Source organism: Argopecten irradians, chromosome 11, assembly GCF_041381155.1.
Source record: "Argopecten irradians isolate NY chromosome 11, Ai_NY, whole genome shotgun sequence".
NCBI classification, from domain to species: Eukaryota; Metazoa; Mollusca; class Bivalvia; order Pectinida; family Pectinidae; genus Argopecten; species Argopecten irradians.
Window position 1 is genome coordinate 2,706,380 of NC_091144.1, and position 27,469 is coordinate 2,733,848.

A 27,469-nucleotide genomic window follows, 5' to 3' on the forward strand; every position below is an offset into this window, starting at 1 on the left:
CTTATCATTTGTTTATTACAATCGACTGAGCCTAAAAGATGGCAGATCACAACGTTGAGGTAGGTTTATCTTGCTGAAGCTTGTTTTTGTGGACTGGTGCTTACTTATACACGTTGGTAGAAAACGTGTCAGTTTGATAGACAGTATTTTAATGTTGTTATTTTATATACTAGATAGTTTCGTTCTTAGCCTGTTGACATGTAAATATTGTACAAGTAGGTCACGGTTCACGTTACAGAACTGGGTTAGTACAGGTAGGTCAAGTCGGTCTTTATAACGTTACATTATTACTGGCATGCATGCCCGTTATTATCATTAAATCCGCTTCAATGACTCAGTTAGTAATAAAATTAAAGTATATACTATGGTTATAATACCGGATACAAGTATTTCGTTGCTTGACAAACAGTGACCATGTTTATGTGTGTATGTCGGCCTTGGAGCGAGTTGTCTCCCTGTAGCTGAGAATATGGCAGTGTGACATGAAAGTTTCAATGACCCATATCACACACGGGTAAATACTACTAAATATGTCAGTGTGGTTAACCAGTGTGCGTACATATGTAGTATATAGTGTGTGTACATATGTGGTATATAGTTATATATGTGGTTTATGTGTACATATGTGGTACACACTGTGTGTACATATATGTTGTGTATACATATGTGGTATCCTCGATACTCCAGAGGTAGTCCGCTAAACCTGCCTAGGGTTAAGTGTTCCTAAGTTGGACACCATCTGTGTTCAGTACAATAATACCATACGTTGTGATATGAAGACCACTAATAATCAAATGGATACCGTCTGAGAGAGCACTCCTCTTTTTGCTTCATATCTCCATTGCGATAGTGCGATACTCTCGTTTTTTTACCTAACGATACAATACAGGAACCTCTGTGTTCCTTATAAACACACGCAGAACTTGCGCCAATTACTTTAATTGAAAAGAAAACAATGCAATCAAAAGTGCTGTGTCCAATTTCTAGTATGACTGGATTGACAACTCCACGATCGTAAAATCATTTTCCCGATGACTGCCTCTGTGTTTGGTTCATGTGTTATTTATAAATCACAAACATAGTACAGATCGCCAAGATGGCTTGGGCAAAAAGCATGGTCTACTAAGGTGCGTTCGATTTACAATACTTATTACAATCCTTCCCCTTGGTTAGGATCTTAGGTTCATTCAAAACCATGGATGGTTCAAACTCATCCACTTCTGGAGTCTCGATCGGCTGAGCTTGTGTTCCACTCTCCTTAATGTGTTTGTTTTCGCACATGATCTATGTGACATTTGATCTTGTGTCCTTCATTTAAGGTTACTGTATATTAAGAAACTGGACCTGTTTTAGCCTCAATCTTCCCTGGTAACCACTTTGGACCTTTGGCTAAATTCTTAACATTAACCTTGTCCCCAGGTTGCAGTGTAGATGTTCGATCTTTCGACAACTTGTTGTGATACATCTTTTGTTTACTCTGCCGTTCTGTAACCTTTAGTTTTAAGTCTAGCCGTACCCTATCAAGTTTGGTTCGAAACCGACATCTCATCAGTAACTCACTGGGAGCCACTCCAGTGGTGGTTTAATATTTCCTTGTGAACATGATAATGAGCACCATGCATTAATATTTCCTTGTGAACACGATAATGTGCGCCATGCATTGATATTTCCTTGTGAACACGATAATGTGCGCCATGCATTGATATTTCCGTTTGAACATGATAATGTGTGCCATGCATTGATATTTCCTTGTGAACACGATAATGTGCACCATGCATTAATATTTCCTTGTAAACACGATAATGTGCGCCATGCATTAATATTTCCTTGTAAACACGATAATGTGCGCCATGCATTAATATTTCCTTGTAAACACGATAATGTGCGCCATGCATTAATATTTCCTTGTGAACACGTTAATGTGCACCATGCATTAATATTTCCTTGTGAACACGATAATGTGCGCCATGCATTGATATTTCCGTTTGAACATGATAATGTGTGCCATGCATTGATATTTCCTTGTGAACACGATAATGTGCACCATGCATTAATATTTCCTTGTAAACACGATAATGTGCGCCATGCATTAATATTTCCTTGTGAACACGATAATGTGCGCCATGCATTAATATTTCCGTTTGAACATGATAATGTGTGTGCCATGCATTGATATTTCCTTGTGAACATGATAATGTGTGCTATGCATTGATATTTTCTTGTGAACAAGATAATGTGTGCCATGCATTAGTATTTCCCTGTGAACACGATAATGTGCGCCATGCATTAATATTTCCTTGTGAACACGATAATGTGTGTCATGCATTAATATTTCCTTGTAAACACGATAATGTGTGCCTTGCATTGATATTCCCTTGTGAACATGATAATGTGCACCATGCATTAATTTTCCCTTGTGAACATGATAATGTGCGTCATGCATTAATATTTCCTTATAAACACGATTATGTGCGCCATGCATTAATATTTCCTTATAAACACGATAATGTGCGCCATGCATTAATATTTCCTTATAAACACGATAATGTGCGCCATGCATTAATATTTCCTTATAAACACGATAATGTGCACCATGCATTAATATTTCCTTGTGAACATGATAAGGTGCGCCATGCATTAATAATAATATTTCCTTGTAAACAAGATAATGTGCACCATACATTAATATTTCTTTGTGAACATGATAATGTGCTCTATGTATTAATATTTCCTTGTGAACAAGATGATGTGCGCCATGCATTAATATTTACTTGTGAACACGATAATGTAAATATTTAACAATCTTATTGAAATTTGTTTTTTGACTAACATTGAAAAGACCTCAGATGAGTTTGATAATCAGACTTATTCAACACGGGCTCCATTAACATTATACCCTCATAAAACCTCAACAAAATAAAAATCTATTCCTTATATTTACAGTTTTTCAATATAAATAAATATTATTTATTCTCGCGACAGTTGCATAATTTTTATCAAAATACCTGTATTTTTTCCTCTCGCGTCATTGTCAACGAATTTGACTGAACAGCTGAGTGGAATCGAGTCATTCATATGTTTCCACCAAAAGTGGGGTCATGACCCCTCGTTGCTACGTCAGTGACTATTCTCGGAACAATAGAATCGCCGCACGTGTTGTACTACCATTATACACTGATAATTATAATACTAGAAAGCATGGTTATTAAGTCCATGTCAGTGCAAACTGTAAATATTTGATATTAACTCACATATATATATTATTACTACAAGCTCTTCACTTCTGAGTCACGAGTTTGAATCCCATGTTGAACAGTTGCCAGGAACTGACTGCTAGTCCGTGATTTTTCTCTGGGTACTCTGGCTTTCCTCCACTAGCAAACCTGGCAGGTCCTTACATGACCCTGGATGTTAAATAGGATGTTAAAACTACAAACAAACAAAACCTAATCACATAGGATTTACAAATTTCAGAATCAAAGTGAATTCTGACGGAAGTTTTTCTCCAATGATGTCTTCATAATTATTATTGATAGAAATTTCCGTTTCAATACCAGGTATGTTTTAAATTTGCAAATGTTAAACTTCATGAACTTTTTTGAAATGGAAATCGTGAAATGTAGTTGCTGCAAAGTTGGGTTACAGTAATGTGGTCAGTCCAGCTCGGTCAATTTAATTTGTTTTAATGGGAACACAGCTGCTTCTGAAGTCAGTCCCCTCAGTAACATAGTAAAGTGAATGTATTGGTGGCAGAATGTATATGTGTGGCTGTAGCTATTAAAGGAAGGAATTAAGCAATCCTCGTAGACCTAGACACTGCAGCAACCTTGCCTAAAAGTGTACAGCAGACATTGCCATACATGGAACAGAGAGATCATATGCTTTGTATTAAGGACACTCAGTATATCAATCAACTCTTGTAAGTTTTTATTGCCAATGTAGGTGGTAGCATGTTGTCTAAAAATAATTTCTTATTATATCCACACTCTCTTCTGTTCTTTTCTTGACGTTGCATCTTTCTTTCACGGTACATTCGGTACTTGTATGGTATAATTGGTTGATGCAGCTCAGGTAAAGAATAAAGGCATAGATATAGATAGATATTAACATCTTAATTAGGGTATACAGAGTCTATATAGCCTAGCAACTATGATGACCATAATTACTGGCTTTATTCGATAAAAAACCAGAAAAGGGATGTAAATATAAGGATTGGTTTTTATTAGCTCACCTGGTTTAAAGGACCGAGGTGAGCTTATGGGATACCGCAGCGTCCGTCGTCCGTCAACAATCGACTTCTTCTCCATAACCGCTGGTTGGATTTCCATAACCGCTGGTTGGATTTCAATAAAATTTGACTGGTAGCATCCTTATGGGCTACTAACTGAAAATTGTACAAATGATGGGGCTGACCCCCCGGGGGTCTGAGGGGCGGGGCCAAAAGGGGTCAATTTTGCTATTTCCATATAAACGACTTCTTCTCTGAAATCAAGCATGGGATAGCACCCATAATGCAATGGTAGCATCCTTATAGGGTGGGGATTCAAAATTGTACAAATGATGGGGCTGACCCCCCGGGGGCCTGAGGGGCGGGGTCAAATGGGGTCAATTTGGCTATTTCCATATAAACGACTTCTTCTCTGAAACTAAGCATGAGATAGCACTCATAATGCAATTGTAGTATCGTTATAGGGTGGGAATTCAAAATTGTACAAATGATGGGGCTGACTCCCGGGGGGGCTGAGGGGTGGGGTCAAAAGGGGTCAATTTGGCTATTTCCATATAAACGACTTCTTCTCTGAAACCAAGCATGGGATAGCACCCATAATGCAATGGTAGCATCCTTATAGGGTGGGGATTCAAAATTGTGCAAATGATAGGGCTGACCCCCGGGGGCCTGAGGGGCGGGGTCAATTTGGCTATTTCCATATAAATGACTTCTTCTCTGAAACTAAGCATGGTATAGCACCCATAATGCAATGGTAGCATCCTTATAGGGTGGGGATTCAAAATTGTGCAAATGATAGGGCTGACCCCCCGGGGGCCTGAGGGGCGGGGTCAAAAGGGGTCAATTTGGCTATTTCCATATAAATGACTTCTTCTCTGCAACTAAGCATGGTATAGCACCCATAATGCAATGGTAGCATCCTTGTAGGCTGGGGATTCCAAATTGAGCAAATGATAGGGCTGACCCCCGGGGGCCTGAGGGGCGGGGTCAAAAGTGGTCAATTTCCATATAAATGACTTTTTCTCTGCAACTTAACATGGGATTGCGCTCATAATGCAATGGTTACATCCTTATAGGGTTTGGATTCAAAATTTTGCAAATGATGGTGCTGACCCCCCCGGGAGCCTGAAGGGTGGGGTAAAAAGGGATCAATTTAGCTATTTCCATATAAACGACTTCTTCTCTGCAACTAAGAATGGAAGAGCACTTATAATGCAATGGTAGCATCCTTATAGGGTTGGGATTTGAAATTGTACAAATGATAGGGCTGACCCCCGGGGCCTTAAACGGCAATAGATGCGAGGTCAAAAAGGTCAATTAGGCTACTATTTTCATATAAATTACTTTGTCTCTGAACCTATGTATTGGATAGCATATTTGTATGGTATCAATAGCATCATTGTATGGTTGTGATTCAAAATTAAACTTTGGGAGTCAATTTTGCTTATTTTTCTAATTGTCAGATTCTTGTGATAATTACTAACAAAAAACCAGGTGAACGATTACAGGCCCTCTGGGCCTCTTGTTTTGACTGCATGCTATATGCTTATAAGATTGGTAGTATAATCTCGGTTGACAAAGAAGGTATTAATTTATGGAGCGCTGATATGTTTGTGGCTATCTGCGTTCATTAAACACAACTAAATGTGTTTATGTTGTTGTGTTGGTTATTCCCTAATGAGGAAGGTTTACAAAAATTTTCCATTTTGTTAAGCTGCAGGGTTTTAACGATGCATAAAATTATAAGCTTGTAGAATTATTCATTCCATAATGATCATATTCTAGACGAAAAAGCTTGGAAAGGTTATGAAATAATGTTAAGCGCATTATATCACACTTCATTATTTAATTGTTCTGTGAGCAATGAATGAATCCATTATGGGTATATGTAATGATCCAGTACGTGGGTCCCTGTCGCCTTCCTCAGATCTGAAAGGTGTAAAAGTGTATGAGCTGTCTTTAAACGAAAGTTGATGCCTGAGGAAATGTTTAGAAATATTTGTGTATATACCAGGTATATGGATTCAACTTTGAAATTCATTAAGTAATTGGCACATGATTTTTGCATTGATCCTTGGCAGTGCTGTATATAAAGCTCGTGTCTTTTGTAATTTTTAAAAAAACTGGCTCGTGTGGAATAAATTCAATATTCAACAACCACTGGTTGTTTAACCTTTATATCTTACACAGAGATGAGTTACTTATCATGTTATTTGATTCTATATCTGTTATAGGAGGCTGAAAGTATATAGAATTGGGGAGAGAGAACTGAACTGACTCCCTTAACATAGATGTCAATTCATGTCTTTTATTTTGAACTTTAGTTAGACTGGCAGTTTTCTGTTCAGTTTGTTAATTACCATAACTATTACACACCTGTGTGAAGTGAAGCATGACCATCCACTAATTAGTATTCATGTTTAAGTTAGATGCCCTACATTTCAGTGATCTTGAAAATTGTCACACATTTTACATGTGTCATGTTAGTATACACAATTAAATACCTTTTACAACAGGATACGCTGATGGATACACATATATCTGTACACATACATTTACCTGAATCTAAATATGTACATTGAATCATTCGTACTAAGAAATACACTGTTATAGACGTAAAAAAAAAGTTAATTAGTCATAACTGATGTGTGACGTTACAAGTGTATTATTGTGTGGGGATGGTGAGATATCCGGTAATCTTATGATAGTCAGCATAGGATGTGGTTTTATGTATACTCAAACCGGACAGTTACATTACAATGCACCAGAGTACACATGAACTCAACACATATCCTTACGTAATTCTACACCAAATATGGGATTTTGTTAGACATCATAAGGGGTGTATATACATACATATATATATATGCTTCTCTGTGTTAGATTTTCCTTTCCTCACAAGTGTTTCTGTTCACTATGACACTAGGACACTTTCGTTTCAATTATGTAAGTAGCAAGTAATAGTCGCTTTAAGAAACTACTAATATTAATGCTGATGGTGAATTTTGTGTGTGAAATATCACAGAATTTTTTAATTTAAACATAAGAGATATCACAGAATTTCAGTTTAAATATGAGAAATATTGTTACAGAGTTTTAAATTTAAACATAAGAAATATCACAGAATTTATGTTTAAACATGAGAGATACAGAGTTTTAAATTCAAACATAAGAAATATCACAGAATTTATGTTTAAACATGAGAGATACAGAGTTTTAAATTTAACATAAGAAATATCACAGAAATTATGTTTAAACGTGTGAGCTACTGTTACAGAGTTTTAAGTTTAAACATGAGAGATATAACAGAATTTCAATGTAGACATGAGAGATATCACAGAATTTCAGTTTAAATATGAGAAACATCACAGAGTTTTAAGTTTAAACATAAGAGATATTGTAGAATTTTAAGTTTTAAAACTTGTGAGATACCATTACAGAGTTTTAAATTTAAACATGAGAGATATTTGAGTTTTAAGTTTTAACAATACCTGAGAGATCACATAACTTTGTGTTTAAAAATGAGAGATATTACAATTTTAAGTTTAAACATGAGTGATGATTTTATGTTTAAAAATGAGAGATATTAAAATTATAAGTTTAAACATGAAAGATATCGCAGAATTTTAAGTTTAAACATAAGAAATAAAATAGAGTTTTAAGTTTAAACATGAGAGATAATTCAGTTTTAAGTTTAAAAATGAGAGATACTGGTAATTCAGTTTTAATTTTAAACATTGATATTACAATTAGGTTTGGTTAATTAAGTTTTATATCCTATTAAGAGCCAAGATCATGTTAGAACATGCCCATTTGATAGTTGAGGAAAACCAGAGTACTTGGAGAAAAACCACCGACTAGCTTTCATGATAAGTACCTGACACAACTGCGATCCCACATGGGGTTCACACTCGCAACCCAGAGGTGGAGGACTTGTGGTAATATTTTGAGACTTTTTACTACTCGGTCACTGCGGCCCAAATATTACAGAGTTTTAAGTACATTGAGATATAATCAGGTGTTTTATTACCAGGTACAAGTTTTCCTGTATACAGAAGGTCACATAGGACTATCAGGGAGGATATGAATCAATATTTATTTATTCTTCAAAACATCTATCAATACTTTCTATTTTGATTTGTACAGATCTAGAAGATAAATTACTTTCATGATAAATAACCAGCCCACTTCATAGCGTTATTGTAGTAGGGAATTGTATAACTGAAATAGATTTGTTTTATGTCCAATTTTATGCTATCAACCTTGTAACTGTTTTGTATGTTTGTGTTCTATGCATTCCTCTTGTGTATATTTGTATTTGTGTACACAATTATTCAGAGCAGTGTTAAAAATGTTTTTGATAAAGTAGAATGGTGTATCATAATTGATTTCAGGGTCAGTAAATGTGAATTGTTATAATATTACACTTGTTATATTATTACACTTGTTATATTACACTTGTTATATTATTACAATATGTTATATTATTACAATATTATTACACTTGTTATATTATTACACTAGAGCCTTCCACCTAGTCGGGTTGCAAAATTGCAAACTCATCAAATTTTAAAGGGGAGAGACACTGAGTACTGACCCATCGTCGGTGGTTTTTCTCCAGGTACCACCCGGTGTCATGCATAAAATGTACCTCCAGCATAGATAGTATCCAGAAACTTTTTATTCTGCATATATACCCCTACCAAAACATACCACCCCACCCCCCCCCCCTTGCATAAAATGTTCCCCCCTACTGAAAATGTTCATATTCAATATATTTTGTCTCAAAATGGTTGAATTTAGTTAGAACAGAACTGAGGGTGGCAGTTATTCCAGGCGTTTTTTTTTTACTTTTGTTTTGGTCTATTTCAACAAATTTTGATTAGAGACAATCATTTGACACATACAATGACCATGAGGTCACTAAAACACAAGCACTGTCCTCTGTCCAGGAGGGGGGGGGATGTTACTTTTTATTCTGCATAAAAAGTACTCCTCTATCAAAAATTTCAATCTTCAAGCAAAGTAGTCTGAAAATGTTTGAATATATATTAGTGACCCTACATCTGTCATAGAAAAGTTTCTCTGACCAAACCGAGCTCATTTCTACCCCAGGGCACTAGGGGGTACTTTTTATTCTGCATAAAAAGTACCCACCCAACTAAAAATTTCAATCTCCAAGCAACTTAGTCTGAAATTGATGGAATGTTGATAAGTCACCTTGAAGCTGTCATTTAAAAGTTTCTGTGATCCAACCGAGCTAATTCCCACCCCAGGGCACTAGGGGGATACTTTTTATTCTGCATAAAAATTACTCCCCTAACAAAACAAAAAATTCAATCTCCAAGCAAATTAGTCTGAAATTGAACGAATATTGATAACTGACCTTGAAGCTGTCATTAAAAAGTTCCTTGCATCTGGGGTAGGACAGTGATATGTTATGTGATTTAATGACCAGTGTATGTGTCAAATAATTTTCTCTATTCCAAACTTGTTGAAATAGACAAAACAAAAATTGTCCTGGGGGTGGATTTCTCTGTTTTGGTCAAAGACACTGATAACTGCAACCTTCAGTTCTGCTCTAACTAAATTCAACCATTTTTAGCCAACATGAACATTTTAAATAGGGGGGGTGTTGGGTGTTACTTTTTATGCAAGGGGGTACTTTTAATGCAGGAATAAAAATTATCCCGATACTTTTTGGTAGGGGGGTACTTTTTATGCATGACACCGGTACATCTTTCCTCCACTTCCTAAGCCTGTCACGCCTTTATGAATAGCCCTGCCTATTGAAATAGATACTGTACATGTTTTCAGTCCTAATTCCAGTACTTTATATTTATAAGCCACAAACTTCTCACAATATACTTTGGGGTACAGTGGCTGAGTGGTTAAGATGTCCTGAAATATTATCACATTAGCCCTCCACCTCTAGGTCCCGAATATACATATCCCATGTGGGGCAGTTGTCAGGTACTGACTGCTGGTCAGTGGTTTTTCTCCCGTTACTCCAGTTTTCCTCTACCATAAATCATATGTGTACTTAGACAAAAGTTTGATTTTCGATTTTATATATATGAGTGGCAAAATCGGGCTCGGATGACGTTTCTGTACTGAGACAATCGTACGTACGACATCATATTTTGATTATGACAACATTTCTATTACCTGTGATGTCACAGTAGTGTTTTACACGTGTGTTTTACTATATTTAAGACATGGCTGTATTACATGACGGAACGGGCCAATTATGTGGTAAATACAAATTGTATTTCTTTTCTAGTACAGTTGCTTGTACAGAGGATTCCGCTTATTTGAATAAGTCATTTTCCAGAAGAAAATATTCAAATAACCAGAGTATTCGAATAAGGGGAGATGGCTTTTTGCACCTCCGTTTGACCCCCCACATACATGTGAACCGGCAAATAGATATTGTTTTGTTTTCTTGATAAATAGGTAAATTATTATCCCCCGCCCAACGAAGTTGGCAGGGGATATACAAATGGGTTCCGTCCGTCCGTCTGTCCTTCCGTCTGTCCGTCCGTCCGTATGAATGGTTTCCGGAGCATAACTCTAAAACCAGTTGAAATATTTCCACGAAACTTCATACACACATTGGTCTTATGGTCTAGTAGTGCCTTTTGCTATTTTTAGGTTTTCATTGTCTGCATTTTTTCCGTAACCATGGAAACATTGCTGAAAATATCATATTTTGTACAAGGTTCGTTTCCGGAGCATAACTCTAAAACCAGAAGAGATATTTCCACGAAACTTCATAGACACATTGGTCTTATGGTCTTGTAGTGCCTTTTGCTATTTTAAGGTTTTCACTTTTTGTACTTTTTTCTGTAACCATGGAAACATTGCTGAAAATGGCAGATTTTTGTGCAAGAAACGTTTCCGGAGCACAACTCTAAAACCAGCAGAGATATTTCCATGAAACTTCATAGACAAATTATTCTTATGGTCTAGTAGTGCCTTTTGCTATTTTTAGGTTTTCATTTTTCGCACTTTTTCCGTAACCATGGAAACATTGCTGAAAATATCACAATTTTGTACCAGGTTCGTTTCCGCATCATAACTGGAAAACGGGTTGAGATATATGCACGGAACTCCATAGGCACATTAATCTTATGGTCTAGTAGTGCCTTTTGCTATTTTAAGGTTTTCACTTTTTGTACTTTTTTTCTGTAACCATGGAAACATTGCTGAAAATGTCAGATTTTTGCGTAAGAATCGTTTCCGGAGCACACCTCTAAAACCAGCAGAGATATTTCCATGAAACTTCATAGATACATTGTTCTTATGGTCTAGTAGTGCCTTTTGCTATTTTTAGGTTTTCACTTTTCGTGCTTTTTTCTGTAACCATAGAAACATTGCTGAAAATATCATATTTTTGTAGCAGGTTCATTTCCGGAGCATAACTCTAAAACCAGCAGAGATATTTCCACGAAACTTCATAGACACATTCTTTTTATGGTCTAGTTGTACCTTTTGCTATTTTTAGGTTTTCATTTTTTGCACTTTTTCCGTTACTTTGGAAACATTGCTGAAAATATCATGGTAAATGGTAAATGTTACTTTGCAAAACTCCACCCATCTTTGTGTATATAGTCTAATATAAATGTCAAGGCTGTATACCTGATTCAACAATTGCAGCCCCGCTCTACTTGAATTATACTCCATCTTTCTTTAGCTTAACTTCCTTTTTCCTGTTTTTTTTCATACACATAAGTCTCCACAATCAAACTTACTTCAGCTTTGATATCTCCATTGGCGGGGGATCTGAATGACTATGTCCTTGTTTACACTTAAAACGAACAACAAGATATTATTTTCGAAGTTGTAATTGATTTTAATTGTTTAATAACAAAAAATATTCCAATATTTGATTCTTGTTTAAGTTAGGTTCCTAGATCGACTCATAAATCTTTTAGTATGTATATATATATATATATATAGAAAAAACAAAACTAAAACAAATCTGCCATCGATCTCTAACGTTTTCCCAGCTGCCGCTGTTCTGTGTTATAGATGAATATTGTACTATGTAGATGACATTGAGGGGCGATTTTTATAATAGAGAAACTTCATTGAATGGTTGTGTTTTGATTTGCTTACTTCTCGTTTAGTTTGTGTATTGGACCACATACAGATATTGGTGAACCTTGATTATAGTACATTCTAAACAGGTCAAGTTTGTTCCTGAAAGATAAGTGAATGGCCTTTTTATATGTGTCTATAAATAGCCTGAATTAACAGGACACCATACAGAGATAGCCTATATATGTATACGCTTAAGGAATTAATCGAAGCAATCAAATAAAGTAATTGTAGGATTGGCTATAGTAATTAACCAGGTGTATGAGACAGAAGATATATATTTGTCGCAATAAAATTTGTCGCAATAAAAAAAATAATTTAATCTGATAAATTTACCTCAAGATGTTTCATGTTTTATTATTGTTCTAAAAATTTATTTTGTTTTAATATTTATTTAAATATTGTATTTAAAAACATGTTTACAACATCAGTCATTGACGTTTGAAGCTCATTATTTCACAGCTGACAGATTATGAGATACAGTGGAACTTGGTTAATACGAACTCGAAGGGACAGAGATAAAACTTCGAGTTATCCGAGTGTTCGAATTAAGCGAGTTCTCATGTCTACTGACGATATCTTTACTTGGTATATATAGAATAGTTTCATGTTGTAAAACGATGTGAACAAGATAGATGTCAATATCGCCGATGGTAGTTACAAAATCATAACAATAAAACCGAGATATAAATTTTGAAATGCCGTACTACGGCAGATTTATGAAAAAGAAATTGGCATTTTTGGCGATCTCGTCAAAAAAATCTCATTCCTAGTAATCAGAATATGATTTTTAGCTCACCTGGCCCGAAGGGCCGGTTTGCTTATGTCATGGCGCGGCGTCCGTCGTCCGTCCGTCCGTCCGTCCGTCCGTCCGTCTGTCTGTCCGTCAACATTTCCTTTTATTGTCATTCTGACCAAAAATGTACTTCGTATTATCCGAGTTCTTCGAGTTTGCCGAATTCGAATTATCAGAGTTCTTTAAACAAAGATAAAGAGGAAATTTGGCCAGGACCGGCAAAGTACTTTGTATTAAACTGGGTTGTCGAATTATCTGAGTTCGTATCAACCAATTTCCACTGTATTCTGATCTTTTGTAGTTGGCAGATCAGGAAATGAACAAGGAATCATACTAGTTAATTACTGAAACCTGTATATTAATGCATGTTTATCATTATGTAATGTTGAGCTGTACATGCCATGTTAAAGTTTTTTTACCTGTTGATTTTTACCGAGAAATTTAATGAAATACAAACTGTACAAGCCATTAAAAGCCACAAACAAATCTATGTCTAAATATGTAACATGGTTGGAGTGTTCAGTAGATATACTCTTCCTTACACAGTATCATACTGAATGCTTCAGAATATTTAACAACACTGACTTTAACACCAATTTTTTAGTTTACGTGGGATCCTACCTCAGCTTGTTTTGATTGTGTGCACTCACTTAAGTAATACTGTCAATTATACTAGGTGTATTTCCTTTTCTTTGTAAGACTTGTACCTATGCATTGTAATATACATATGTAATAATACTCAAAATGTGTGTAATAGCTATAGGTACCCCGGCGGTGGTGATCATGACTAAAGCTCTAGCTCTTCTTAATTTATTACACTTGAACATTAACGCACATCCACATATCTTAAATAGTAACATTGGAGATCGTTAAAACTCGACTGACAAATATAGGACAGATATGACTACCCAAGGTTCTTATATTGACTGTCTGAAGTCGTCTTTTATACTGGATAAAAGTGATTTATAGTTGGACTGGGAATAATCAATACAATTTATGTAGCTGGTATAATGTATGATAGGTTTTATAACATGTTAATGATGTTATAATGAATCTTCAAGTTCAGTGTAATCCAGCATCAGGTTCTGTCATAGTGAACAAGCTGTGTGTCTCACACTTAGGTAGACAACATCTAGATACACACGTCAGTGTCATCAGCATCAGGTTCTGTCATAGTGAACAAGCTGTGTGTCTCACACTTAGGTAGACAACATCTAGATACACACGTCAGTGTTATCCAGCATTAGGCTCTGTCATAGTGAACAAGCTGTGTGTCTCACACTTAGGTAGACAACATTTAGATACACACGTCAGTGTTATCCAGCATCAGGCTCTGTCATAGTGAACAAGCTGTGTGTCTCACACTTTAGGTAGACAACATATAGATACACACGTCAGTGTCATCAGCATCAGGTTCTGTCATAGTGAACAAGCTGTGTGTCTCACACTTATAGGTAGACAACATATAGATACACACGTCAGTGTCATCCAGCATCAGGCTCTGTCATAGTGAACAAGCTGTGTGTCTCACACTTATAGGTAGACAACATATAGATACACACGTCAGTGTCATCCAGCATCAGGCTCTGTCATAGTGAACAAGCTGTGTGTCTCACACTTAGGTAGACAACATCTAGATACACACGTCAGTGTCATCCAGCATCAGGCTCTGTCATAGTGAACAAGCTGTGTGTCTCACACTTATAGGTAGACAACATATAGATACACACGTCAGTGTCATCCAGCATCAGGCTCTGTCATAGTGAACAAGCTGTGTGTCTCACACTTATAGGTAGACAACATATAGATACACACGTCAGTGTCATCCAGCATCAGGCTCTGTCATAGTGAACAAGCTGTGTGTCTCACACTTAGGTAGACAACATATAGATACACACGTCAGTGTCATCAGCATCAGGCTCTGTCATAGTGAACAAGCTGTGTGTCTCACACTTAGGTAGACAACATATAGATACACACGTCAGTGTCATCCAGCATCAGGCTCTGTCATAGTGAACAAGCTGTGTGTCTCACACTTAGGTAGACAACATATAGATACACACGTCAGTGTTATCCAGCATTAGGCTCTGTCATAGTGAACAAGCTGTGTGTCCCACACTCATAGGTAGACAACATATAGATACATACGTCAGTGAAAATACTGCTCACAGCAATAACTTTTTATTTACTTCTGTATACATGTAGTACTGTGAGAATCAATAAATCAGTAAGGTTGAACTGTAATTTTTTACTTCTGTATATATAAAATACTGTTTGAATCAGTTCATCAATAAGGTTGAACTGTAATTTTTTACTTCTGTATATATATAGTACTATGTGAATCAATTCACCAGTAAGGTTGAACAGATTTTTTTTTTACTTCTGTATATATAGTACCCTGTGAATCAATTCATCAGTAAGGTTAAACTGTAATTTTTTACTTCTGTATATATATAGTACTATGTGAATCAATTCACCAGTAAGGTTGAACAGGATTTTTTTTTATTTCTGTTTATATATTGTACCGTGTGAATCAATTTAATGGTAAGGTTGAACTGGAATTTTTTTACTTCTGTATAGTACTGTGATAATCAATTCATCAGTAAGGTTGAACTGGATTTTTTTTTACTTCTGTATGGTACTGTAAGAATCAATTCATCAGTAAGGTTGAATTGGAATTTTTTACTTCTGTATACATAAAATACTGTTTGAATCAGTTCATCAGTAAGGTTGAACTGGAATTTTTTACTTCTGTATATATAAAATACTGTGTGAATCAGTTCATCAGTAAGGTTGAACTGGAATTTTTTACTTCTGTATATATCAGTGTTTTTCCTGGGTATTTTGGGAAATTGCCACCGGGTGAAAATTGGGAAATTTTGTGCGATAAAAGTAGGAAATGAAAAATTTAAACGGTGTTTATGGAAATTTCGGAAAAGGTAGAAATAGACAGTTATGATTCTCTAAGAATCAAGTGTAAAAATGGATATTGAAATATGACGTTCAGACTTGGCATTTACGGAATTTTTAGCTCACCTGGCCCGATTGTAACCACATGGATTGTAACCAAATTTGGCTACAAACATCCTTGGGGGAATTAAAGATGCTCCACCGCTGACAAATGGTATTTTTTCACTGCCAAAAACAGGAGCAGGCGATTTAGTATTTTTCTTCAGTAGCAAAAGTTACTTACTTTACACCATTACCACTTTTGAAAAGTTTGAGCTTCTCATTTTAATTCAAGTTAAAATTACAAAAAATAATTAATTGCATCCCGAAAAAATTCCGCGGCACTATATCCTATATGGAATGAAGTACTGATTGCGCATGCACCAAAGGCAAAATTGATTATTTTATATTACTTTTTCTGTTAATTAGCCATATATATACACTTTTAAACACCAATTATTGTTCAAGTGATGAATATCATTTATGCTCTGTCAGCGGTGGAGCATCTTTAAGGGGAACAGAACTTGTATAAATTTTGGCTCTGCTCCCCCAGGGGCAGGAGGGGTGGGGCCCAATAGGGGAAATAGAGGTAAATCCTATAAATCGCTACTAGTCATAGAGTTCTACATGGATTGTAACCAAATTTGGCCACAAACATCCTTGGGGGAAGGGGAACAGAACTTGTATAAATTTTGGCTCTAATCCCCCGGGGGCAGGAGGTGCGGGGCTCAATAGGGGAAATAGATGTAAATCCTATAAATCGCTTCTTAATTGTCCTAGAGTTCTGTATGGATTGTAACCAAATTGGCCACAAATATCCTGCGGGGAAAGGGAACAGAACTTGTATGAATTTTGGATCTAATCCCCGGGAGGGCAGGAGGGGCGGAGCCCAATAGTGGAAATAGAGGTAAATCCTTTAAATCGCTTCTAGTCATAGAGGTCTGCATGGAATGTAACCAAATTTGACCTGAAATATCCTTGAGAGAATAAGAACTGAGTTTTATTTTTTGATAAATTTTGGCTCTGGTCCCCGGGGTAGGAGAGGCGGGGCCCAATAGGGGAATGATAGGTAAATCCTATAAATCGGTACCTGTCCTAGAGTTCTGCATGGATTGTAACCAAATTTGGCCATAAACATCCTTCGGGAAAGGGGAACAGAACATGTATAAATTTTGGCTCTGACCCTCTGGGGGCAGGAGGGGGGGGGCAATAGGGGAAATAGAGGTAAATTCTATAAATCGCTACTTATCCTAGAGTTCTGCATGGATTCTAACCAAATTTGGCCGCAAACCTCCTCTGGGGAAGGGGAACAGAACTTGTATAAATTTTGGCTCTGGCCCCCTGGGGGCAGGAGGGGTGGGGCCCAATAGGGGAAATAGAAGTTAATCCTATAAATTGCTACTTGTCCTAGAGTTTTGCTTGGATTGTAACTAAATTTGGCCACAAACATCCTCGGGGGAAGGGGAACAGAACTTGTGTAAATTTTGGCTCTGGCCCCCTGGGGGCAGGAGGGGTGGGGCCCAATAGGGGAAATAGAAGTTAATCATATAAATCGCTACTTGTCCTAGAGTTTTTCTTGGATTGTAACCAAATTTGGCCATAAACATCCTTAGGGGAAGGGGAACAGAACTTGTATAAATTATTTGCTCTAACCCCCTGGGGGCAGGAGGGGTGGGGCCCAATAGGGGATTTAAAGGTTGATATTAGAATACCTTCAGAAAAGAAACAATGAACCTGTATTCAGGACATTACTTGGCATTTCAAACCAGGTGAGCGATACAGGCCCTCTGGGCCTCTTGTTTAGTTTCGTTGCACATAATACGCGTCAACTTACTGATTTGGGAAATTTAGACATAGATTTAGGGAAAAATAACAAGAAACACAATTGGGAATGGGGCCTTATTTCGGCCCCAAATATTTAGGCAGGAAAAACACTGTATATATAGTACTGTGAGAATCAATTCATCAGTTAGGTTGAACTGGAATTTTTTACTTCGATATATATAAAATACTGTGTGAATCAGTTCATCAGTAAGGTTGAACTGGAATTTTTTACTTCTGTATATATATGGTACTGTGTGAATCAATTCATCAATCTGTGTAGAGGATGCTGGAAATCAGGACTTGTAGACTGACAGCATATATACTGCACCTGAATCAACATTAATTAGGGTGGAAATCTCATCATGTTGGTGGCAATTTTTTCTATGTTTTAACCCATAAACCTTACGTCTGTGGAACTAGTGGAGAAAGTTAAATATTAAAAACATTTTGTTTTCAGATCATAAAAGAAATTTGTGTATGGTTTAACTTACAATGGTGAATTTTTTTTTTATCTCAGACCACTCAACTGGATGTGAGTTCATCAAGCCGAGGGTTGGGTGACACGGCCGATTCCGTGAGCCTAGATGTAAAACCTGGTCCCAGTCATCCGTCCACTTCTAAACAGGAGATGGACACTGTTCCGTCCAGCAGTTCTAGTGGGGCCGACCCGTATTCTAACTACCAAGATAACCTCCATAGTGAAAAAGATGGTTCGCTCTCTAGCACTAGTTCTCCCGTGAAAAAATACAAAAAGTTAAAGCATGAGAAATACTGCCTGGTATGTGGAGACAAGGCACTGGGATACAACTTCAATGCTGTGACGTGTGAGTCATGTAAGGCATTCTTTCGACGAAATGCACTGAAAGATCAGGTAGGTCTGAGATTTACAGCTCCGAATTCTATTCCTCTCATGTAAGGCATTCTTTCGACGAAATACACTGAAAGATCAGGTATGTCTGAGATTTACAGCTCAGAATTCTATTCCTCTCATGTAAGGCATTCTTTCGACGAAATGCACTGAAAGATCAGGTAGGTCTGAGATTTACAGCTCCGAATTCTATTCCTCTCATGTAAGGCATTCTTTCGACGAAATGCACTGAAAGATCAGGTAGGTCTGAGATTTACAGCTCCGAATTCTATTCCTCTCATGTAAGGCATTCTTTCGACGAAATGCACTGAAAGATCAGGTAGGTCTGAGATTTACAGCTCCGAATTCTATTCCTCTCATGTAAGGCATTCTTTCGACGAAATGCACTGAAAGATCAGGTAGGTCTGAGATTTACAGCTCAGAATTCTATTCCTCTCATGTAAGGCATTCTTTCGACAAAATGCACTGAAAGATCAGGTAGGTCTGAGATTTACAGCTCAGAATTCTATTCCTCTCATGTAAGGCATTCTTTCGACGAAATGCACTGAAAGATCAGGTAGGTCTGAGATTTACAGCTCCGAATTCTATTCCTCTCATGTAAGGCATTCTTTCGACGAAATGCACTGAAAGATCAGGTAGGTCTGAGATTTACAGCTCAGAATTCTATTCCTCTCATGTAAGGCATTCTTTTGACGAAATGCACTGAAAGATCAGGTAGGTCTGAGATTTACAGCTCCGAATTCTATTCCTCTCATGTAAGGCATTCTTTCGACGAAATGCACTGAAAGATCAGGTAGGTCTGAGATTTACAGCTCAGAATTCTATTCCTCTCATGTAAGGCATTCTTTCGACGAAATGCACTGAAAGATCAGGTAGGTCTGAGATTTACAGCTCAGAATTCTATTCCTCTCATGTAAGGCATTCTTTCGACGAAATGCACTGAAAGATCAGGTAGGTCTGAGATTTATAGCTCAGAATTCTATTCCTCTCATGTAAGGCATTCTTTCGACGAAATGCACTGAAAGATCAGGTATGTCTGAGATTTACAGCTCAGAATTCTATTCCTCTCATGTAAGGCATTCTTTCGACGAAATGCACTGAAAGATCAGGTAGGTCTGAGATTTACAGCTCAGAATTCTATTCCTCTCATGTAAGGCATTCTTTCGACGAAATGCACTGAAAGATCAGGTAGGTCTGAGATTTATAGCTCCGAATTCTATTCCTCTCATGTAAGGCATTCTTTCGACGAAATGCACTGAAAGATCAGGTAGGTCTGAGATTTATAGCTCAGAATTCTATTCCTCTCATGTAAGGCATTCTTTCGACGAAATGCACTGAAAGATCAGGTAGGTCTGAGATTTAGAGCTCAGAATTCTATTCCTCTCATGTAAGGCATTCTTTTTGAAAAACCACATTGAAATTGCAAGTTAAACATTTTATTCCTTTCATGTAAAGTATTCTTTTAGAAAAAAACAACAAAAAAAAACATTGAATGATGGAGTAAGTATGGAACCCTACCAATTCTCATCTAGTACAAATTCTTACCATCACAAGTGTATTTGTATGATTACACACCAATATACACCAATATTCGGTAATATTTCATCCATGGTCCGTCCTTCAGGACGCCATATTGGATTTTGACAATTAAAGTTTGTTACCGCTATTTCTCAGAAAGTACTGAAGGGATCTTTCTCAAATTTCACATGTAGGTTCCACTGGGGCTCTAGTTATGTATATTGAATTTTGGTACGGATCGGTGAACAAGATGGCAAACAGGACGCCATATTGGATTTTGACAATTAAAGTTTGTTACCGCTATTTCTCAGAAAGTACTGAAGGGATCTGTGTCAAATTGCATGTACAGGTTCCCCTAAGGGTCTAGTTGTGCATATCTTATTTTCAGACCGATCGATGAACAAGATGGCCGACAGGCCGCCATCTTGGACTTTAATAGTTAAAGTTTGTTACCGCTATTTCTCAGAAAGTTGAAGGGATTCTTCTCAAATTTCACATGTAGGTCCCCCAAGGGCCCTTATTGTGCATATTGCATTTTTGGACTGATCGATCAACAATATGGCCGACAGGTTGCCTTCTTGGATTTTGACAATTAAAGTTTGTTACCGCTGTTTCTCAAAAAGTACAGAAGGGAGTTGTCTCAAATTTCATGTGCAGGTTCCCCTAGGTCCTTGGTTATGCATATTGCATTTTGGTACTGATCGATGAACAAGATGGCCGACAGACTGCCATCTTGAATTTGGATAGTTGAAGCTTGTTACCACTATTTCTCAGAAAGTACTGAAGTGATATGTCTCAAATTTTATATGTAAGTTCCACTAGGACCTTAGTTGTGCAAATTGCATTTTCGGACTGAATGCAAAAAGATGGCCGACAGGTAGCCATCATGGATTTTGATAATTGGAGTTGGTTACTGTTATGTATCTCAAAAAGTACTCAAAGGATCTTTCTCAAATTTCATATGTAGTGAAAGTTTGAAAAGCAGAGAAAAGATTCCTCTTTCGTTTCTCAGACATAGATCATTCTTTGGTGGGCGCCAAGATCCGTCTGAGATCTCTTATTTGCTTATATTGAGAATTTTCATCGGCTTAAAATTTTATGTTATTATCTAATAATGTGAAAAAAATTACCAACATTAATGGCCGACAGGCTGCTATCTTCGATTTTGATAAAGTAAAGAAATTAAATGAAAGATCCCTCTTTCCATTGTCAGACATAGATCAGTCTTGGGTGGACGTTATGATCCCTCTGGGATCTCTTGTGTCAGATATAGATAACTCTTTTGTGGGTGGGGCCGCGGTGGCCGAGTGGTTAAGATGTACCGACATATTACAACATGCCCTCCACCTCTGGGTCGCGAGTTCGAATCCCATGTTGGGCAGTTGCCAGGTACTGACCGCTGGTCGGTGGTTTTTCTCCGGGTACTCCGGCTTTCCTCCACCAACAAACCTGGCACGTCCTTAAATGACCCTGGCTGTTAATAGGACGTTAAACTAATCAAACCAAACTTTTGTGGGTGCTAAGATCCCTCTGTGATCTCTACCAAAGAGTGATGTACGGTGGTGTATTTCTGCCGTCGTGTTATGTAAGACTTGTTCTATGGTAATACGACTTGCAAAGGTAATTATGTGGACCATGCATGCACTCAGCTTGTTGCACAATGTTTTGAGATATTTTTGTCATCAAAAGTTCAGTTATGACACGATATGTCAGCGTAATGATCTTTTGAAGGTGATTTATGTTATTACAAGTGGCTATAATGGATCTCATTAGAATAAAACTTTTAAGAATATAAGGAGTACCAACATCAATATGTCATGACAGGATGTTTTATATCTCGACTTATTGACACAATTATCTCAACAGTTACGGTTACGCAACCTAAAATATAACAGAAATATGTCACCATAGTGATGGGATTTAAATTTTTTTTTTATTTTCCTGACCAACGTGTCTTTGTGCACTTGATGTAACCAATAAGTAAAAGCTCGAGTTTCTGAGGAAGAAATTCTCTGCTGACACTTCATAGAAAATAAGAATGAGAGCAGCTTTATCTTGGATTCTTTATTGATTTGCCTACAACTATATCTTTATCTTCTTTTATAAACTAAATTATATTTTATATTTTCAGTCTCTGAAGTGTCTCTTCCAAGGAAATTGCAGTATAGATGTGAGAACAAGACGATTTTGTCCCTTCTGTCGGTTAAATAAATGTTATCAGATTGGTATGAAGAGGGAAATGATTTTAGGTGAGTTAGCATGGTACAGCTTGTCTTAGGGGCGATATGTCGTCTCTGCTTTACATTGATTACAATCCATTGCCTTTCTCTTCAACAAGTAGGGGATTCAGTTGACAAATTGAAAACCTTCAAGTGCCATTAACTTAAAAAAATTATTGAGGATAATAACAAAAAAAAAAGAATCAGTAATGACTGATACTGTGAAGAGGTAATAGATAATTTCCACATAACAACAATTAGCTTTAAACCTTGAGAGAGTGTTACTTTATTACTTAGCTTATGTGTCATGTAATTTTACTAAGATAAGGTCACTGTGACCTACATTTTGACAATGGAATACTGAAACTTCATACTTCACTTAGGTGAGGCAGTGTGTCATGTAACAAAAGTAGGTCACTGTGACCAGAGTTTTGAACTTTTACCTATAGCACTGGTGTAAAGGTTGCACTCCCAATTTTCAAGGGAAAAGTCACGACTTATACTCTGGAAAATATGGTACATTAGAGAAATAATGTTTGAAATTTTGCAACTCTAGTACCAGGTAGTCATGTTAGTGGATAATCAGTAGTCATGTTAGGTGATGTGTGGGATAGGTTGACTGTATATAAATAAAGATAATGAGTCATACATATGCAAAATATAGGTCACTGTATAGGTCACTGTAACATGTAACTTTTGACCTTTGACATATAACTGATGGAAGGCATGTCTAGACTTTGCAATTTCAAATCTGGTGTTTTACATTAGCAAAATGTGATGATAACAAAAACACTGAAAAAGTCTTGTTTATATTGTAGTAATTTGTATTTCCCATAGTAATTTGTATTTCCCATCAAGGTCCCTATACTGTATAAGATGTTTGTAATATATGTGTAACATACTATGCTTGTAACAAAGTAATTTCCTTTCTCCCATCAAGGTCCCCAGAGATGTTTGTAATATGTGTAACATACTATGCTTGTAACAAAGTAATTGCTATCTCCCATCAAGGTCCCCATAGATGTTTGTAATATATGTGAAACATACTATGCTTGTAACAAAGTAATTGTAATCTCCCATCAAGGTTCCCATACTATATAAGATGTTTGTAATATATGTGAAATATACTAAGCTTGTAACAAAGTAATTTCCTTTGTCCCTTAGAGGTTTGTATTGTCCCTTAGAGGTTTGTATTAACTGTGTTGTAATTTGCCAAATTGTCTTCTTACACAATATGTATCTTACAATATTGATAAGATAGACACATGAAATAAGATGGTCCTGTGAAATGACAGAAAGTGCCAGATTGTGATTAAATCAATTTTATCATACATGTCCTATATAAAATTATCTAATCACTTCATCATTCTTCATGACAGATGACAATGAAAGAAAAGCCCGCATGCAGAAAGTGTCAATGAATCGTGCCAGGAAGCAGTGTGTACAGAAAGTCTTTCAGTTGGACAATGTGGTTATAAAGGATGAACCTCTTTCAGATCCCGAACCAGAGGCTTCCAATTCTGAGGCCAGTGTACACCAGCTACCTGATCAGGACGAGAGAAATCGTGTGCCGCAAGGTACCGCTCCTCCTCCCTCCCAATCTCCAAATGAAAGTCTCGAAGTTGTTATAAAACGTGACATGTTGCCGAGCGACCCCCACCTGTATCGGACACTCACTGCAGATGAGAAGAAGCTCATCAGTGATGTTACGATGGCGTATAAAGAGACTCTGGCAAGTTACGCTGTTGAACAGCACGTCAATCAGGAAGAAAATTATTCCAACCTCAACGACATTGTCAACAACTCCGAGGTGGCCGTACGTCGCTTAATCAAGTTTGTGAAATTATTAACTGATTTCAAGAAACTCAGTCAGGAGAATCAAATCGCAGCTCTGAAAGCCTGTGTGCTAAACACTTTATTGTTGCGATCTGTCAATTTCTACGATGTCGAAAATGACGCTTGGCTTACACCAACTGGCAGCATTCCAACGAACATTCTAAAACAAGCAACAGGGCACCACCAGTTACATGATAATCATACATCATACTGTCGCAGCCTAAAGGCCATTGCTCAGGACGATGAATACATTATGGCCATTCTTCAGATGATTATCATTTTCAGACCGGATGGCGTTAATCTAGAACACCGTCATGAAGTGTCAGACTTACAAGACAAATACCTTTTACTGCTCAAACATTATTTAGAATCCAGTTTTAGTTACCTCCATGCACACATAGTGTTTTCAAGTTTGTTGCGTAAATTCAACGAATTACAAAAAATCGGAGACGAACATGCAAAAATTGTGCTACAAGTTAATGCCAGTCAAATTGAGCCTCTAATGCTGGAAGTTCTTAATCTTCATTGATTTTCATCATCAGCCGTTGTTTCAGAACCTATACCAAGAGGATGTGACTTTGTGCTATGACCCACAATTATATTCCAATATTGATTCGCCACAAGGTATACATCAAAATGGATCATAACGCAAACAAGGCATATTCAATTGGATCATCTATCTACATTGGAATATACAAGCACTCAGTTCATCTCTTCATTCATTCATTCATTCATTGAAATAGTTTTGTGAATCTTGATGAAATGAAATTCTGTATCAAGTGAAATCTAAGTTGTGATATGGGAAGATCATTTTTAGCCCATGTGGGCTATTCAAATCGCCCTGCGTCCGTGGTCCGTCGTCCGTCGTCCATCGTCCGTCGTCCGTCGTCCGTCAGTAAACAATGCTTGTTATCACTATTTCTTAAAAACTGCTGCAGGGATTTTTTTCAAACTTCACATGGATGGTCCCCTTGTTCCATATTTGTGCCATACAGATTTTGAGGCTGATCGGAAAAACAAGATGGCCGCCAGGCAGCCATCTTTGATTTTGGCAGTTGAAGTTTGTTATCGATATCTCTTGAGAACTACTCAAGGCATTTTGTTCAAACTTCATATGGAGGTTACCCTTGGTCCCTAGTTGTGCCATACAGATTTTGAGGCTGATCAGAAAAACAAGATGGCCGCCAGGCAGCCATCTTTGATTTTGGCAGTTGAAGTTTGTTATCGATATTTCTTGAGAACTACTGATGGGGTTTTGTTCAAACTTCACATGGAGGTTACCCTTGGTCCCTACTTGTGCCATACAGATTTTGAGGCTGATAGGAAAAACAAGATGGCCGCCAGGCGCCATCTTGGATTTTGATAGTTAAGGTTTGATATCCCGATTTCTCAAAAAGTGCAGAAGGGATCTTTCTCAAATTTAATATGTAGGTTCCCCTAGGGCCCTTGATGTGCAAGTTGCATTTTTGGACCAATCGGTGAACAAGATGGCCGCCAGGCCGCCATCTTGGATTTCGATAGTTAAAGTTTGTTATGGCTATTTCTCAGATAGTACTGAAGGGATCTGTCTCAAATTTCATATGTAGGTTCCCCTAGGGACCTAGTTGTGCATATTGCATTTTGGGACTGATCGGTTAACAAGATGGCCGCCAGGCAGCCATCTTGGATTTTGTTATTCAAAGTTTGTTATCGCTATTTCTCAGAAAGTACTGAAGGGATCTGTTTCAAAATTCATATGTAGGTTCCCCTAGGGCCCTAGTTGTGCATATTGTGATTTGGGACAGATCGGTCAACAAAATTGCTGCCAGGCAGCCATCTTGGATTTTTATATTCAAAGTTTGTTATCGCTATTTCTCAGAAAGTATTGAATGGATCTTTCTCAAATTTCACATGTAGGTTCCCCTTGGGCCCTCGTTGTGCATATTGTGATTTGGGATCGATTGATCAACAAGATGGCCGCCAAGGAGTCATCTTGGATTTTGATAGTTGAAGTTTGTTACCGCTATTTCTCAAATTTTATATGTAGTATGTTTGAAAAAGTTTAAAAAGTAGAGAAAAGATCCATCTTTCCTTTGTCAGATATAGATCATTCTTTGGTGGGCGCCAAGATCCCTCTGGGATCTCTTGTATATTAATAGACTGAATAAAGTGCTCCATACTACCAGAAATTACATACCAGATGTGACATCAGGTCTACAGATCTAGATGTGTCCACTTTTGGGAACAGTTCCACAATAAGCTCTACCGTATTTGTATTTGACACTGTTTCATTTGGACAGGAGCCTTATTTTGTTATGAGGATGACAAGTTGGTTTTACAGGAAATGTCTATATATCATTCTAACAAAGGCTGCTACATATTGACTATATATCATTCTAACAAAGGCTGCTACATATTGACTATATATCATTCTAACAAAGGCTGCTACATATTGACTATATATCATTCTAACAATGGCTGCTACATGTGTTATATCATCTCACATCCTTAGTTTTGTCCATACCAGAAATCTGAACATTTGTTTTGTATTGTAGAGATATGATATTAATTTATTCACAAATGTATGTATTTATTTTAAGTCATGATTTTGGAAGATTAATTATGTTGCTTTCACACAAAAAATTGAAGTTAAAATCATTGCCTACACTTGACAGGAGATAATCAATATGTCTCCATGTCTGTAGTGTATATGCCTGCTAGCTACCATGTCTGTAGTGTATATGTCTGCTGGCCACCATGTCTGTTGTGTATATGTCTGCTGGCCACCATGTCTGTAGAGTATGTCTCCATGTCTGTAGTGTATATGTCTGCTAGCCACCATGTCTGTAGTGTATATGTCTGCTAGCCACCATGTCTGTAGTGTATATGTCTGCTGGCCACCATGTCTGTAGTGTATATGTCTGCTGGCCACCATGTCTGTAGTGTATATGTCTGCTGGCCACCATGTCTGTAGTGTATATGTCTGCTGGCCACCATGTCTGTAGTGTATATGTCTGCTGGCCACCATGTCTGTAGTGTATATGTCTGCTAGCCACCATGTCTGTAGTGTATATGTCTGCTAGCCACCATGTCTGTAGTGTATATGTCTGCTAGCCACCATGTCTGTAGTGTATATGTCTGCTGGCCAC

General features: G+C 37.2%; 1 protein-coding gene across 4 annotated transcripts; it reads left to right on the top strand.

Annotated features, from left to right (window-relative positions):
* Positions 1 to 27,122, top strand: LOC138334294 (vitamin D3 receptor B-like). Of its 4 annotated transcripts, XR_011210086.1 has the most exons (5): positions 4,784 to 7,174; positions 18,418 to 18,771; positions 22,418 to 22,535; positions 23,885 to 26,689; positions 26,762 to 27,122. XR_011210086.1 is itself a non-coding variant. In XM_069282936.1 (4 exons), the coding sequence occupies exons 1-4, from the start codon at positions 39 to 41 to the stop codon at positions 24,868 to 24,870; spliced, it is 1,479 nt and encodes a 492-aa protein (XP_069139037.1). In that variant the 5' UTR covers positions 1 to 38; the 3' UTR covers positions 24,871 to 27,122. The 4 variants fall into 4 exon arrangements, 3 of the variants coding, with proteins under 3 accessions (XP_069139037.1, XP_069139036.1, XP_069139038.1); XM_069282936.1 differs by lacking the exon at positions 4,784 to 7,174 and adding an exon at positions 1 to 59 and having other exon boundaries at positions 23,885 to 27,122; XM_069282935.1 differs by having other exon boundaries at positions 23,885 to 27,122.
* The last annotated feature ends 347 nt before the right edge of the window (positions 27,123 to 27,469 follow it).